Source organism: Somniosus microcephalus, chromosome 4 (genome assembly GCF_052327205.1).
Source record: "Somniosus microcephalus isolate GS21.2 chromosome 4, FLI_Smic_1.0, whole genome shotgun sequence".
Taxonomy (NCBI): Eukaryota; Metazoa; Chordata; class Chondrichthyes; order Squaliformes; family Somniosidae; genus Somniosus; species Somniosus microcephalus.
In genome coordinates, this window is record NC_140990.1 from 325,611,578 (window position 1) to 325,626,242 (window position 14,665).

The 14,665-nt window shown below is 48.3% G+C and overlaps 1 protein-coding gene across 1 annotated transcript in view; it reads left to right on the top strand.

Annotated features, from left to right (window-relative positions):
• Positions 1-14,665, top strand: part of LOC147120676 (contactin-associated protein-like 5) — a 665,277-nt gene that overhangs the window by 311,292 nt on the left and 339,320 nt on the right. The window contains exon 12 of the mRNA XM_085986858.1: positions 8,632-8,759. Coding sequence (XP_085842984.1) covers positions 8,632-8,759 — 128 coding nt within the window. The remainder of the gene's footprint in view (positions 1-8,631; positions 8,760-14,665) is intronic.

Sequence of the window (14,665 nt, forward strand, 5' to 3'; positions counted from 1 at the left end):
GGAAAGAACAAAAGGGAAGGTCTGTGATAGGTTGGAAGGCAGAAGAGATTAAGAGACATTAAGAGATGGTGCAAGGCAAAAGGAGATGGTAATGGAACAAGTTAAGAAACAAAAGATGGCTGTAGATGAAGTGTAAATGGCACTGGCAGAATGAAAGACAGCTGCCATGTGGGAGAGAGAAAAAAATAATGATAATAAATGAAATAAATGGAAAAAAAAATAGGGGCCGAGGTTATGGTCTGAAATTGTTGAACTCGATGTTGAGTCCAGAAGGCTATAAAGTGCCTAATCGAAAGATGAGATGCTGTTCCTCGAGCTTACGTTGAGCTTCAGTGGAACAGTGTAAGAGGCCGAGGATGGAGAGGTCAGAGTGGGAGTGGAGCGGAGAATTAAAGTGACAGGTGACCAGAAGCTCGGGGTCACTTTTACGGACTGAATGGAGGTGTTCCGCAAAGCGGTCACCCAATCGGCTATTGCTCTATGCTGTCCCATTCTTCCAGACTTGTCGCAATAACGCACATATAAGTCAGGGTGGACATGATTTGGGGATTAAGTGTTGTAATTTTACCTATTTTGTTTACTATTTATTTATATTGCTAATTATTTCAATCTAATTGTGGTTCCTCAAGCCTGACCAACCCCAGTGTTTGTTTTTCACTTCTCTGTTTAATTTTATTCCTGTTTGGACATCTTACTCAATTTTAATTTGGATATTTGTAATATCTCTCGACCTAGATTTGTCTATGGCCTCAGTGACTGGCTGGTTGAACGGCAGTCACACAGAGATGTATTTTTATTTGCGATCCTCCTTGTTACTTGCCCAAGTGCCCTTCTCCGCAGTCCCAGCGCCCTGTTCCACGGCCCTAGTGTCCCTCTTCTGGGCCCCACTGAAGGAGATAAGCACTTCAGGGTGAGAAGTGAAATAGAAATAGCACGATTGCTTCTGCCTCACATGGGAACATAAGAACACAACAAATAGAAGCAGGAGTAGGCCATTCGGCCCCTCGAGCCTGCTCCACCATTGAATAACATCATGGCTGACCTTCTACCTTAACTCCACCTTCCCGCACTATCCCCAAATCCCATGGTTCCCTTAGTATACAAAGATCTATCAATCTATGTTTTAAATATACTCAACTACTGAGCATCCGCAGCCCTCTAGAGTAGAGAACTCCAAGGAGGCAAAATTCGGTTACTTTGCGCCTTCCCTTAACGCCCCAAGGGGGTGCTAACTGGGCGCAAAGCAACTAGTGCTGGGCGTGATGCCGCTAACGCCTTCCACGAAATTCAACGGGAGGTTAGCGGCGGTGGTAGCCGGTAGCACCCCGCAGCGCTGCACCTCCGACGATTACGTCATCGCCATGCGCAGCGCCCCGCTCGTGCTCCGGCAGCAAACTTGGGTCGTGTCCTCTGACGTACCTCCGGATGCTATGTCTGACAGGGTCAGAGGGGCGTACGTGCGGCCGGGGTGGCAATATTTAAAGGGGAGATGCCGGGTGGCCATTTTTTTTGCTGGCTACCTGCCAGCACCTGTCCCCTCTGCCGTCCCCCCATGGGGTGCTGGCCGTGATCGGGCAGCCCGGCACTTCTCTTGAGTGCTGGGCTCTTTTGCCGGCACTCTGCTCCCTGGTGGCCCAGCTGGGCCCCGGGTCACACTGCGCAAGGTCCCTCCACTTTAATAAGGGGAAGGAGGCCTGCAGCACTGCAGCATGACGTGCCGGCGCGTGTGACGCTGCAACATATTGCGCTGCCATATTGAGCTGGAGCGCCCCAAGTGGGAGGGGGAGCGCTTCCAGCAGCACCCCACCTCCTGCTTGGAACGCTATCACCCAATTTCGGCTGCAGGGGCATTAACTTTTTTGGGGGCTGTTGATAGCCCCGGCGAAGTTAACGCCCCAATGGGGGCGCAACCCAATTTTTCCCTGCAAATATTCACAACCCTCTGAGTGGAGACATTTCTCCTCATCTCAGTCCTAAATGGCCGACCCCTTATTCTGGGACTGTGACACCTAATTCTAGACTCCCCAGCCAGGGGAAACATCCTCCCTGCATCTACCCTGTCAATCCCCTTAAGAATTTTATAGGTTTCAATGAGATCACCTCTCATTCTTCTAAACTCTTGAGAATATAGGCCTAGTCGACTCAATCTCTCCTCATAGGACAACCCCCTCATCCCAGGAATCAGTCCAGTGAATCTTTGTCGCACTCCCTCTAAGGCAAGTATATACTTCCTTAGGTGAGGAGACCAGAACTATGCACAGAACTCCAGGTGTGATCTCACCAACGCCCTATATAATTGCAGTAAGATTATTCTCCAATCATTTTGTAATAAAGGCTAATACACCATTTGCTTTCTTAATTGCTTCCTGTACCTTCATGTTAACTTTCAGTGATTCGTGTACAAGGACATCCAGGTTCCTCTGAACACCAACATTTCCCAATCTCTCACCATTTAAAAAATATTCTGCTTTTCTATTTTTCCCACCAAAGTGGATAACTTCACATTTCTCCACATTATATTCCATCTACCATGTTCTTACCCACTCACTTAACCTGCCTATATCCCTTTGCAGCCTCTTTGCATCCTTCTCACAACTTACTTTCCCACCCAGCTTTGTATCAACAGCAAACTTGGATACATGACACTCGGTCCCCTCATTTAAATCATGCAACAGTAAGATCTCACCTGACTATCAGGACTGTTTAAACTGCAAGTTAAAAAAAAGTTAGATCTTTTTCTTTTTGATTTATTCAGAAGCTTCTGGGTGTGTATCTGGTCTTTAACTAATCATTGGTTACAATCCTGTGGATAGTTATCTAGTTAACCCAACTCTGGTGAAAAATATATGTCAACCATCAGAAACTGCTCCAGGTCCTGGACCGCATTGCGCATCTGCCGATGGGAAATAGCAAACATTGGGAAATAGCAACAGTGCCTTTTATACTGTCCGGTAACACTGTCCTGTTTCCTTGTTAAACCAAAATGGAAAGTCAATTGAAAGCATTGACCTCTCTGAGTGAGAACAGTGACTGACCATCAGCAGGGGGCATAGTTTCAAGGTAAGGGGCAGAAGGTTTAGCGGGGATTTGAGGAAAAACTTTTTCACCCAGAGGGTGGTTGGAATCTGGAACTCACTGCCTGAAAGGGTGGTAGAGGCAGGAACCCTCACAACATTCAAGAAGCATTTAGATGAGCACTTGAAACGCCATAGCATACAAGGCTATGGACCAAGTGCTGGAAAATGGGATTAGAATAGGCAGGGCTTGATGGCCGGCGCGGACACGATGGGCTGAAGGGTCTCTTTCTGTGCTGTATAACTCTATGACTAGGTGGCTTTTTGCTCAGTGGGGCAGGTCCTTGCCCTGTGATGGTGTCCACCAACACAATGCACACTCCAGTCACTGGTCTGGCCAGGAAAAGCCATCAGCCAATGAAGACAACAAAGTTGGAATTCCAATTAGAACTAGGATTCAAACGCACCTCCCTCTAGGTTAAGAGGACAGTGTTTTATTAGTTTTTCTACCAGGCCACCTCTGGCTCACTTTACCAGATCACCACTGGCTCACTACCTGTACCAGACCATCACTGACATACTACCTGTACCAGATCACCACTGGCTCACTGTCTGTACCAGACCATCACTGACCTACTACCTGTACCAGACCACCACTGACATACTACCTGTACCAGACCATCACTGGTTCACTACCTGTACCAGACCATCACTGACATACTACCTGTACCAGAGCATCACTACCTCACTACCTGTACCAGACCATCACTGACATACTACCTGTACCAGACCATCACTGACATACTACCTGTACCAGATCATCACTGCCTCACTACCTGTACCAGACCATCACTGACATACTACCTGTACCAGACCATCACTGCCTCACTACCTGTACTAGACCATCACTGACATACTGCCTGTACAGACCATCATTGACATACTACCTGTACCAGACCATCACTGACATATTACCTGTACCAGGCCATCACTGACATACTACCTGTACCAGACCATCACTGACATACTACCTGTACCAGACCATCACTGGTTCACTACTTGTACCAGACCATCACTGACATACTACCTGTACCAGAGCATCACTACCTCACTACCTGTACCAGACCATCACTGACATACTGCCTGTACAGACCATCACTGACATACTACCTGTACCAGACCATCACTGACATACTACCTGTACCAGGCCATCACTGACATACTACCTGTACCAGACCATCACTGCCTCACTACCTGTACCAGACCATCACTGCCTCACTACCTGTACCAGATCACCACTGGTTCACTACCTGTACCAGACCATCACTGACATACTACCTGTACCAGACCATCACTGACATACTACCTGTACCAGACCATCACTGACATACTACCTGTACCAGACCATCACTGACATACTACCTGTACCAGACCATCACTGACATACTACCTGTACCAGACCATCACTGACATACTACCTGTACCAGACCATCACTGACATACTACCTGTACCAGACCATCACTGACATACTACCTGTACCAGGCCATCACTGACATACTACCTGTACCAGACCATCACTGCCTCACTACCTGTACCAGACCATCACTGCCTCACTACCTGTACCAGACCATCACTGGTTCACTACCTGTACCAGACCATCACTGACATACTACCTGTACCAGACCATCACTGACATACTACCTGTACCAGACCATCACTGACAATACTACCTGTACCAGACCATCACTGACATACTACCTGTACCAGACCATCACTGACATACTACCTGTACCAGACCATCACTGACATACTACCTGTACCAGACCATCACTGGTTCACTACCTGTACCAGACCATCACTGACATACTACCTATACCAGACCATCACTGGCATACTACCTGTACCAGACCATCACTGGTTCACTACCTGTACCAGACCATCACTGACATACTACCTGTACCAGACCATCACTGACATACTACCTGTACTAGACCATCACTGACATACTGCCTGTACCAGACCATCACTGGTTCACTACCTGTACCAGACCATCACTGACATACTGCCTGTACTAGATCACCACTGGTTCACTGTCTCTAACAGACCATCACCGGTTCACTACCTGTACCCTATTCCACTGCTATTTCTACTGGGCCACCATTAGATGAATCTCCTCTCCCATTATTGTATCTACTGGACCAGCACAGAATCCCTGATTTGATCACCTAATTATTTCAGCCTAACTTTGGTTCTTCAAGGTCTCCTTCTGGTTGCCGTGGCTTCACAGATCTGCAGGCCTGACTCCAGAGTTTCTTCTTTCCTCAGGTTTCTGCTCAACGTTATTCTCTACAGGGCCACCATCACAGCTCCCAGGAGGCTGCAGCGTGTTCAGTTCCCAGTTTATGCTGTGATCTGGCCTACTACCGTGGTATCATCTGCAAACTTGATGATGGTGTTGGAACCATGAACAGCCACACAGTCGTGGGTGAAGAGGGAGTAGAGGAGGGGGCTCAGCACACATCCTTGTGGGGCCCCCGTGTTCAGGGTCAGGCGGGGGGGAGGTGTGGTTACCTAATTTGACAGACTGGGGTCTGTTTGTTAGGAAGTCCAGGGTCCAGTTGCAGAGGGAAGTGTTCAGGCCAAGAGTGTGGAGTTTGGTGGCCAGCTTGTTGGGGACGATGGTGTTGAATGCTGAGCTGTAGTCTATGAACAGCATTCTGATATAGGTCTCTTTACCATCTAAGTGATTCAGTGCAGAGTGTAGAGCAGTTGTGATTGCATCCTCCGTTGATCTGTTTGCACGATAGGCACACGCGTGTTGCTCAAGAGAGGCAGGAACACTGGCTTTGATGTGAGCCAGGACCAGTCTCTCGAAACACTTCATTATGATGGGTGTGAGTGCGACAGGTCAATAGTCGTTCAGGCACGTCACAGCCGTTTGCTTTGGCACAGGAATAATGGTAGCGGTCTTGAAGCATGTAGGGACTACTGCCTGGGCCAATGACAGATTGAAGATGGCGGTGAAGACATCAGCCAGCTGATCAGCACATTCCTTGAGTACCCGTCCAGGGATGCTATCCGGTCCAGCAGCCTTTCGTGTGTTCACTCCGCGTAGAACACCCCTTACGTCGGAGGTCGACAGAGTGAGCACCTGGTCTTCCGGGGGTGGCAAGGCTTTGGTAGCATGTCAACGTATGACCTGCCATCTGTCAAGATTTCTTGAAAGAAGAAATGTCAGCGTTTGACAGCTTTGTGAAGCTGTCAAACACTGACATTCTGTGTAGTTTGATGAGCCATTATGTTCAGGACTCATCAAACCTTTCAACTTTGCAGAAATCACCTGGCTGTTGGTACGGAGGATCCAACGGCCAGTCTGTGAAAGCTACAATGAGGATGTCGGGACTCCGGCTCCACAGCGGTTGAAGGCTGTAGGCAGAAACAAAGGTAAAAGAACATTTTATAACACTTAGCAGTCACCTTACATACTTACCACTCCACACTTGCACCCATCACTCACCTCTACATCTCACTTTCAGGCTCCTCCGACCCCCGCTGACCTCCTACTCAACTCCTCCAACCCAACAGGGTTCTCTGAGGTCGGGAAGCCTGCACTTGAAAAGGCAAAATGGGACTAATCCTTTTTTCTGCCTGTTAACTACCTGTTAACAGGCAGTTAATAGGATTTAATCCCCTTCCCGCCTCAAGGAGACGGGACCCGGGGCAGGAGGGCTTCCCGCCTCCTGGCAAAAGGGCACGGAGGCGGGATGGGGGCAGGTTTGCCAGCCGCCCCCACATTCTGCAACTTTACCGGCTGTGCCGCCTCCATACCCGCCTCCTTGGGGCTGGCAAAATCCAGCCCAATTTAGTCACGGGGACGGGTGGAAGCGCTCTTCAGCTGTAGCGCAAAGCAAGCGATGGCGGTCAGACTGGGTGGAAGGAGAGCCAGGGAGAAGCAGGCCCCGGGACGTCGGTACCACGGCGGCTGAAGATTGTCGGGCAGGAGTGCGGGAAAGGCAGAGCGAGGCGAGAGCGGACCCTATTGTGATGGCGCCAATGAAGATGGCTGCCGTCCTTGCGGGCTCCGTGCGTACCAGGCAGCTAAGTGTCCTTTGCTGCTTGGTGCGCTCGGCTCATTAAGAAAAAAGCATTTCACTGACTAGATTTCACTTGTTGTATTTGGTTATGTGACAAATAAAATTGAAAAAAAAAAATTGGCCGTCTGTTTTACACCCCGCCCGATTTATTGGAAAAGAAAATTGGGCGGCATTGTAAAATGAGATGCTCATCCAGCATCACCCACCCTAAATATAACCTGTCCAAATCCCTCTGTTGGATACAACCAGCTGTTCCCTCATTTAGATCCACTATTCTATACGTCAATCATTTAAGTCCATCTGTCAGATCCCAATCTGTCACTACTCCCAGGTAGCCATTATTTTTCCGACAACTCTTGCTGAGTTTCATCTGCACTTCATTTACAGGGTGTCACACAGGTGTGAAATATTATTTAATTAAACCAGAACGTGGAAGCATCAGTGAAAAATGGTGCCTGGAATGCACTTTATTCAAACTTGGTTTCTCACAGTAAAAAGGTTAACTGTAAAGTTGTTGCTTATTAAAATGCGTGTGTTGCCTCAGGTACTCTTGCTGAGGTTTATTGTTGCTATATTTGTCATGGAAGCAATTTATCTATGCCAATCAATGACAGAGTTTCTTGAGGTGTAAAATCAAAAGCCAAGCCAGAGCGAGCATTAGCTTGGATGCCATGGGCTTTGATGATTCCCAGAGATGATTCTCTTGATTAATTGATTGCCATGCAACATGGGCCCAACAATTAGCAGAGCAGCTAAATTATCCCAACCTCTGTTCACTTGACATGAAGCCAAATTGTTAATAAATTGGGAAATATTGAAAGTTTTATTGTGATATAATGAGACTCTCTACATACCCTGGGCTAACTGGATCTTAGCTGCTTCAGTGTTCTTTTTTTAAATTTTGTGGATGCCTTTTCCAAACTCACAGCCTGAAAGATTGTCTATAGAAAGAAAGAACTTGCATTTATATGGCATCTTTCAGGACCTCAGGCTGCCCCAAAGCACTTTACAGCCAATCAGGTACTTTCGAAGTGCAGTCACTATTGCAAGCACAGCAACCAATTTGCGCACAGCAAGGTCCAACCAGGGACAATGTAGTAATGACTAGATAATCTGTTTGAGGGAATAAATATCAGCCAGGACACTAGGTAGAAACCCCATGCTCTTCTTCGAAATGGGATCTTTTGCATCCACCTGAGGGATTTAGCATCTCATCTGAAAGGCGACACCTGCCAACAGTGCAGCGCTCCCTCAGTACTGCACTGGAGTGTCAGCCAAGATTTTGTGCTCAAGTGTCTGTAGTGGGACTTGGACCCACAATCCTTCTCGCTCAGCAGCAAGCGCACCGCCACTGCGCCAAGGCTGACTGCTAGAACTAGTTCAAATCTGTTTGTACTTAATTACCGTAAGTGGATAGCTTATTTATCTGGACGCTGTACATAAGCCCAGAGCAGATTCATCTATAGCATGTGTTATTATTACAGTTGAGAGTAATTTTGATTTTTATACTGGATTTTGGCAGGACCAATGACACCGGCCTTCTTTCACACAAAGACCACTTGCCTGTGACTCAGATTATTATTGGAGACGTTAACAAGACAAACTCAGAAGCCGCCTACAAGCTTGGACCACTGCGTTGCCACGGTGACGGTAAGTGGCCAGTAGTTAAGTTTCTTAAATGGTCTCTTGAAATTTTGGGACTAAGTGCTAAATTACCCAGCATCTGCAATCAAATCAAGAGGCCGAGCTAATCTACGCTGTAACATAATAGCTGATCGTTTGAAAATAAAGAATACTTGGCCGCTGAACGCCATTAAATCCATTAGTTTTTCTCCTCAAAAAACACCACTTACTTTTTGCAAGTTCTTTTCCCTGAGGCATGATTTCTCCTTCCCCCTCCTCCCCCCCCCGCCCCCCCCCCCCAATGCCTCCAGCTATGCTGCTGATTTCCAGTTGGAAAGATAACTTGGCAATGCTCCTCTCCCCCAGCCCCAAGACTGTCGGGATTCAGAAAACTCTATGGGTGGGAGTTCTAGCTATGAGTCGGTCGCACGCCCACAGTGTCACCTTATGACAACACTGTTAGGATTTTTGAATTTCTCTGACCGGGAGCAAAGAGCAATTGCTTCGGAGTACGTTTATTTCCAAAGGGAGGACTTCAGTCCATTACAGCACTGCACAATGAGTTATTTTTTTGAAGGAACCTGATCATTGCCTGGATTTGAAACTAAAAACTTCGCAGTAAGGGAGGAGGAAGCATCACCTGTCCCGGTGCTCTCTCCCTTGGAGGGAAATGAGTGACTTCTCAGTTTGTGCTGTCTTCCCAATCTGTCCGGCCTGTCTTTTAGCCCAGCACTTAGGCCCACGGTTCAGGTGGGAATCAGAAAATCAAGCATGAGCCTTCTTCCAAGGGGTGGGAGGGTTGGTAGGCCTGGTGACCCCAGTACGTGAGACCAAAGATACATTGAAGGGCCTCATTTCCATATTGAATGAGGCCTCGTCATTTTAGGTGGCCTGATAAATTTAGTAGTGGGCCGGTTGCCCGTGCTAATTGGACGTGAGTCTATCAAGTACTAAATTGTCATCATTGTGCCCATTTTTCGCCCTTAAAATAGGTGCGACGATATTGAATCTCTACCCTAATGTTGCTATAACAGTAGCTAACTACAGTATGTGGGCAGGAAGTACAGCCACAATGCCATTAAGTAAAAGAAATTACAAGAAATAAATTAAGTATCACCTGGAAGTTCAATTGCAGCATACATTTCCTAGCCAGATAAACGTCAGATCTCTGGTAATTTAGTGAAGGCTTGAAGGGCCGCATAGCCTGCTAATGCTCCGCTGTCTTATTCCTATTTCTTATGAATGTAGATGCCGATATGTCCCGTTTGTCCAGCCCGGTCTATGTTGGCACTGATGCAACTATACAATGGTATTCTACAAGGATGGTAGATTTTTAAAATTTGTTCCTGGGATGTGGGCGTCGCTGGCAAGGCCAGCATTTATTGCCCATCCCTAATTCCCCTTGAGAAAGTGGTGGTGAGCGCCTTCTTGAACCGCTGCAGTCTGTATGGTGAAGGTACTCCCACAGTGCTGTTAGGTAGGGAGTTCCAGGATTTTGACCCAGCTGCCCTTGTCCTTCTAGGTGGTAGAGGTCGTGCGTTTGGGAGGTACAGTCAAAGCAGCCTCGGCAGTGCATCTTGTAGATGGTACACACTGCAGCCACGGTGTGCTGACAGTGGAGGGAGTGAATGTTTAAGGTGGTGGATGGGGTGCCAATCAAGCGGGCTGCTTTGTCCTGGATGGTGTCGAGCTTCTTCAGTGTTGATGGAGCTGCACTCATCCAGGCAAGTGGAGAGTATTCCAGCACACATCGGTTTCACAGCCACATCATTTTCCTCAGCAACTGTCTCCGGTTCCGACTTACTCCACGTGGATTCCAACTAAACTTCCACCCTTCGTGCTTCGGATCCACCCAGGATTACAAATATCTCCAAGATATTCATCGTTCCTCGAACTACTGCTCTCGCTGCATCCTGAGATCCACGCTCAACGCCATGCGGCGCCACATGAACACACTCGACCTCTCTCTTCAGCAACACTGGCGCACTCTATCTCAAAGCTGCCCGGGTCCACAGTTCCATTTCATCCTTCGACTCATCCGACGCTACAACAAAAAACTTTTCTTCTTCCTTTCCGATGTCAAGGATCGCAAGCTTCATCAACTCTTGGACACCAACGCCCCTCCGGAACCTTCTTCCCCTTCACTTTCCTCTGATCCCCCTTCTCCCAATCTCACCCCCTGCCGTGCTTTCACTATCCCCTCTGACCTTCCACTCTCTGACCCTGAACGATCAGTCCTCAGCAAAGGCCTGAGCTTCATCCCCTTACGCCCCCATCTCAATGAATTTCGAGCTCGGCACGATGTTGAGCTCTTTTTCCGCCGCCTTCGTCTCCGTGCCCACTTCTCTGGCCAGGAGTCTTCCCCCTGCACAACTGACCCTTTCTCCCGCTTGCAGAATTCCTGTTCTACCTGGACCCCTCCCCCTGGCCTCTTACCCTCTCTAGATCTTTTCATCGCTAGCTGCCGCCGTGACATCGGCCGTCTCCATTTCTCTGCTCCCCTCACTCACTCCAACCTACCTCCCTCTGAACTTGCAGCACTCCATTCTCTTAGATCCAACCCTGACATTGTCATTAAACCCGCTGACAAGGGTGGTGCTGTTGTTGTTTGGCGTACTGACCTCTACCTAGCGGAAGCTGAACGCCAACTCTCCGACACCTCCTCCTACCTCCACCTGGACCATGACCCCACTACCGAACATCAAACCACCGTTTCCAAGACTGTCACTGACCTCATCTCCTCTGGAGATCTTCCCCCTGCTGCCACCAACCTCATAGTTCCCCAATCCCGCACAGCCCGCTTCTACCTCCTTCCCAAGATCCACAAACAGGACTGCCCTGGTAGACCCATCGTTTCAGCCTGTTCTTGCCCTACGGAACTTATCTCTTCCTATCTTGACTCTATCTTTTCTCCCCATGTCCAGTCTCTTCCCACCTACATCTGTGACTCTTCGGACGCCCTCCGCCACTTTAACAGTTTCCAGTTTCCTGGCCCCAACCGCTTCCTTTTCACCATGGACGTACAATCCCTCTACACCTCCATCCCCCACCCGGATGGCCTGAGGGCGCTCCGCTTCTTCCTTGAACAGAGGCCCGACCAGTCCCCATCCACCACGACCCTCCTCCGCCTGGCTGAACTTGTTCTCACATTGAACAACTTCTCCTTTAACTCCACTCATTTCCTCCAAATCAAAGGCGTTGCCATGGGTACCCGCATGGGTCCTAGCTATGCCTGCCTTTTCGTGGGCTATGTGGAACAATCTTTGTTCCAGTCCTACTCGGGTCCCCTCCCTCACCTCTTTTTCCGATACATTGATGACTGTATCGGTGCCGTTTCCTGCTCTCGCCCCGAACTTGACAATTTCATTCACTTTGCCTCCAATTTCCACCCTTCCCTCACCTTCACATGGTCCATCTCTGACTCTTCCCTTCCCTTCCTCGACTTCTCCGTCTCCATCTCTGGGGATAGGTTATCGACCAATATTCACTACAAGCCCACTGACTCCCACAGCTACCTGGACTACACTTCCTCCCACCCCGCTTTCTGTAAGGACTCTATTTCATTCTCCCAGTTTCTCCGTCTCCGCCGTATCTGCTCCGACGATGCCACCTTCCACACCAGTGCTTCAGACATGTCTTCCTTTTTCCGCAACCGAGGATTCCCCTCTACCGTGGTTGACACTGCCCTCGACCGTGTCAGTTCTATCTCCCGCACTTCTGCCCTCACCCCTGCCCCTCCCTCCCGGAACCACGATAGGGTTCCCCTTGTCCTCACCTTTCACCCCACCAGCCTCCACATTCAACGGATCATCCTCCGGCATTTCCGCTACCTCCAAAGTGATCCCACCACCAAACGTATCTTCCAGTCCCCTCCCCTTTCAGCATTCCGCAGGGACCGCTCCCTCCGAGACACCCTAGTCCACTCCTCTATCACCCCAAACAGCCCTTCCCCTTCGCCTGGCACCTTCCCGTGCAAGCGGAGGAGATGTAACACCTGCCCCTATACCTCCCCCCTTCCCACCGTCCAGGGCCCCAAACACCCCTTCCAGGTGAAACAGCGATTTACTTGTACTTCTCGCAATCTAGTATACTGTATTCGCTGCTCACGATGCGGTCTCCTCTACATTGGGGAGACCAAACGCAGATTGGGTGACCGCTTTGCGGAACACCTCCGTTCAGTCCGTAAGGGTGACCCCGAGTTTCCGGTCGCCTGTCATTTTAATTCACCGCCCCATTCCCACTCGGACCTCACCGTCCTTGGCCACTTGTATTGTTCCACGGAAGCTCAATGTAAACTCGAGGAACAGCACCTCATCTTCCGATTAGGCAGTCTGCAGCCTTCCGGACTCAATATCGACTTCAACAATTTCAGATCATAAGCTCGGCCCCCATTTCATTTTCTCTTGTAATTGTTCCACTCCTTCCCCCCCCCCCTTTCCTTTTGTTTCTCTCTCACACCTGGCAGCTATCTTTTGCCCTGCCAGTACACTTTACACCTAATCCCAGCCTATTACCATCTCGTCTAGCTTCTAATCTCTTTTACTTCTTTTGTTTCTTTTATTCTTTTGTCCGATCGCAGCCCTGCCTTCGATCTAGTTTCTTTTCTTTCCAGTTTTGAAGAAGGGTTCAACCCGAAACGTCAACTCAAATTTCTCTCCACGGATGTTGCCTGACCTGCTGAGTTTTTCCAGCATTTTCTGTTGTTATTTCGGATTTCCAACATCTGCAGTATTTTGCTATCGTACTAGTATTCCAGCACACTCCTGTAGATGGTGGAAAAGCTTTGGGGAGTCAGGAGGTGAGACACTCACTGCAGAGTACCCAGCCTCTGACCTGCTCTTGTTGCCACAGTATTTATGTGACTGGTCCAGTTGTGATTCTGGTCAATGGTAAACCCCAGGATGTTGATGTTAGGGGATTCAATGATCGTAATGAGCGGTGGTTATAAGCTCGCTTTTTGGAGATAGCCATTGCCTGGCACTTCTGTGGCGTGAATGTTACCTGCCACTTGTCAGCCCAAGCCTGAATGTCGTCCGGGTCTTGCTGCATGCGGGCATAGACTGCTTCATTATCTGAGGAGTTGCAAATGGAACTGAACACTGCAATCATCAGCAAACATCCCCATTCCTGACCTTATGTTGGAGGGAAGGTCATTGATGAGCAGCTGAAGATGATTGGGCCTAGGACCCTGCCCTGAGGAACTCCTGCAGCAGTGTTCTGGGGCTGTGATGATTGGCCTCCAACAACCACAACCATCTTCCTTTGTGCTAGGTATGACTCCAGCCAGTGGAGAGTCAGAGAGTTACTCTGAGTCTCTCTGTAATGAACATTGCTAGATTCACTTCATCTTTTTTCTTACTCTATTACATAGAACAACATAGAATTTACAGGACAGACTCAGGTCATTCGGCCCAACTGTTATATGCTCCACAAGAGCCTCCTCCCACCCTCCTTCACCTCACCCGAATGGCAGATCCGTCTTTTCCTGTCTCCGTTATGTACTTATCTAGCTTCCCTTAATAACATCTGTGTTAATCACCTCAACTGCTAGTCACCCTTGGTGTTGTGCATCATTCATCTCCTCAAGTTTATTCAGAGAATGCGACTAGATTTTAAGATTTTATTACATTTAAAACAAACTATTAGTAATTTATTAAAATAACAGCTGTTTGTTGTGTACTAATAATTTGAACTGTGTGGCACATCGCATCAATCAAAATGAAAATGCTATTTTATTTAACACTTTTATGAAAGAAACATTTATAATGCATATTGGTATAAAATGTGCTTAGAAATTTTGCATCTGGTGTTCAAGCATGAGTTAAGACATCGAGTAGCTGAACTATCTTGACTAACTTGACTGAGTTCTTTGATGAAGTAATGGAGAGGGTTGATGAGTTTAGTGCAGCTGATGTTGTGTATATGGCCTTTCA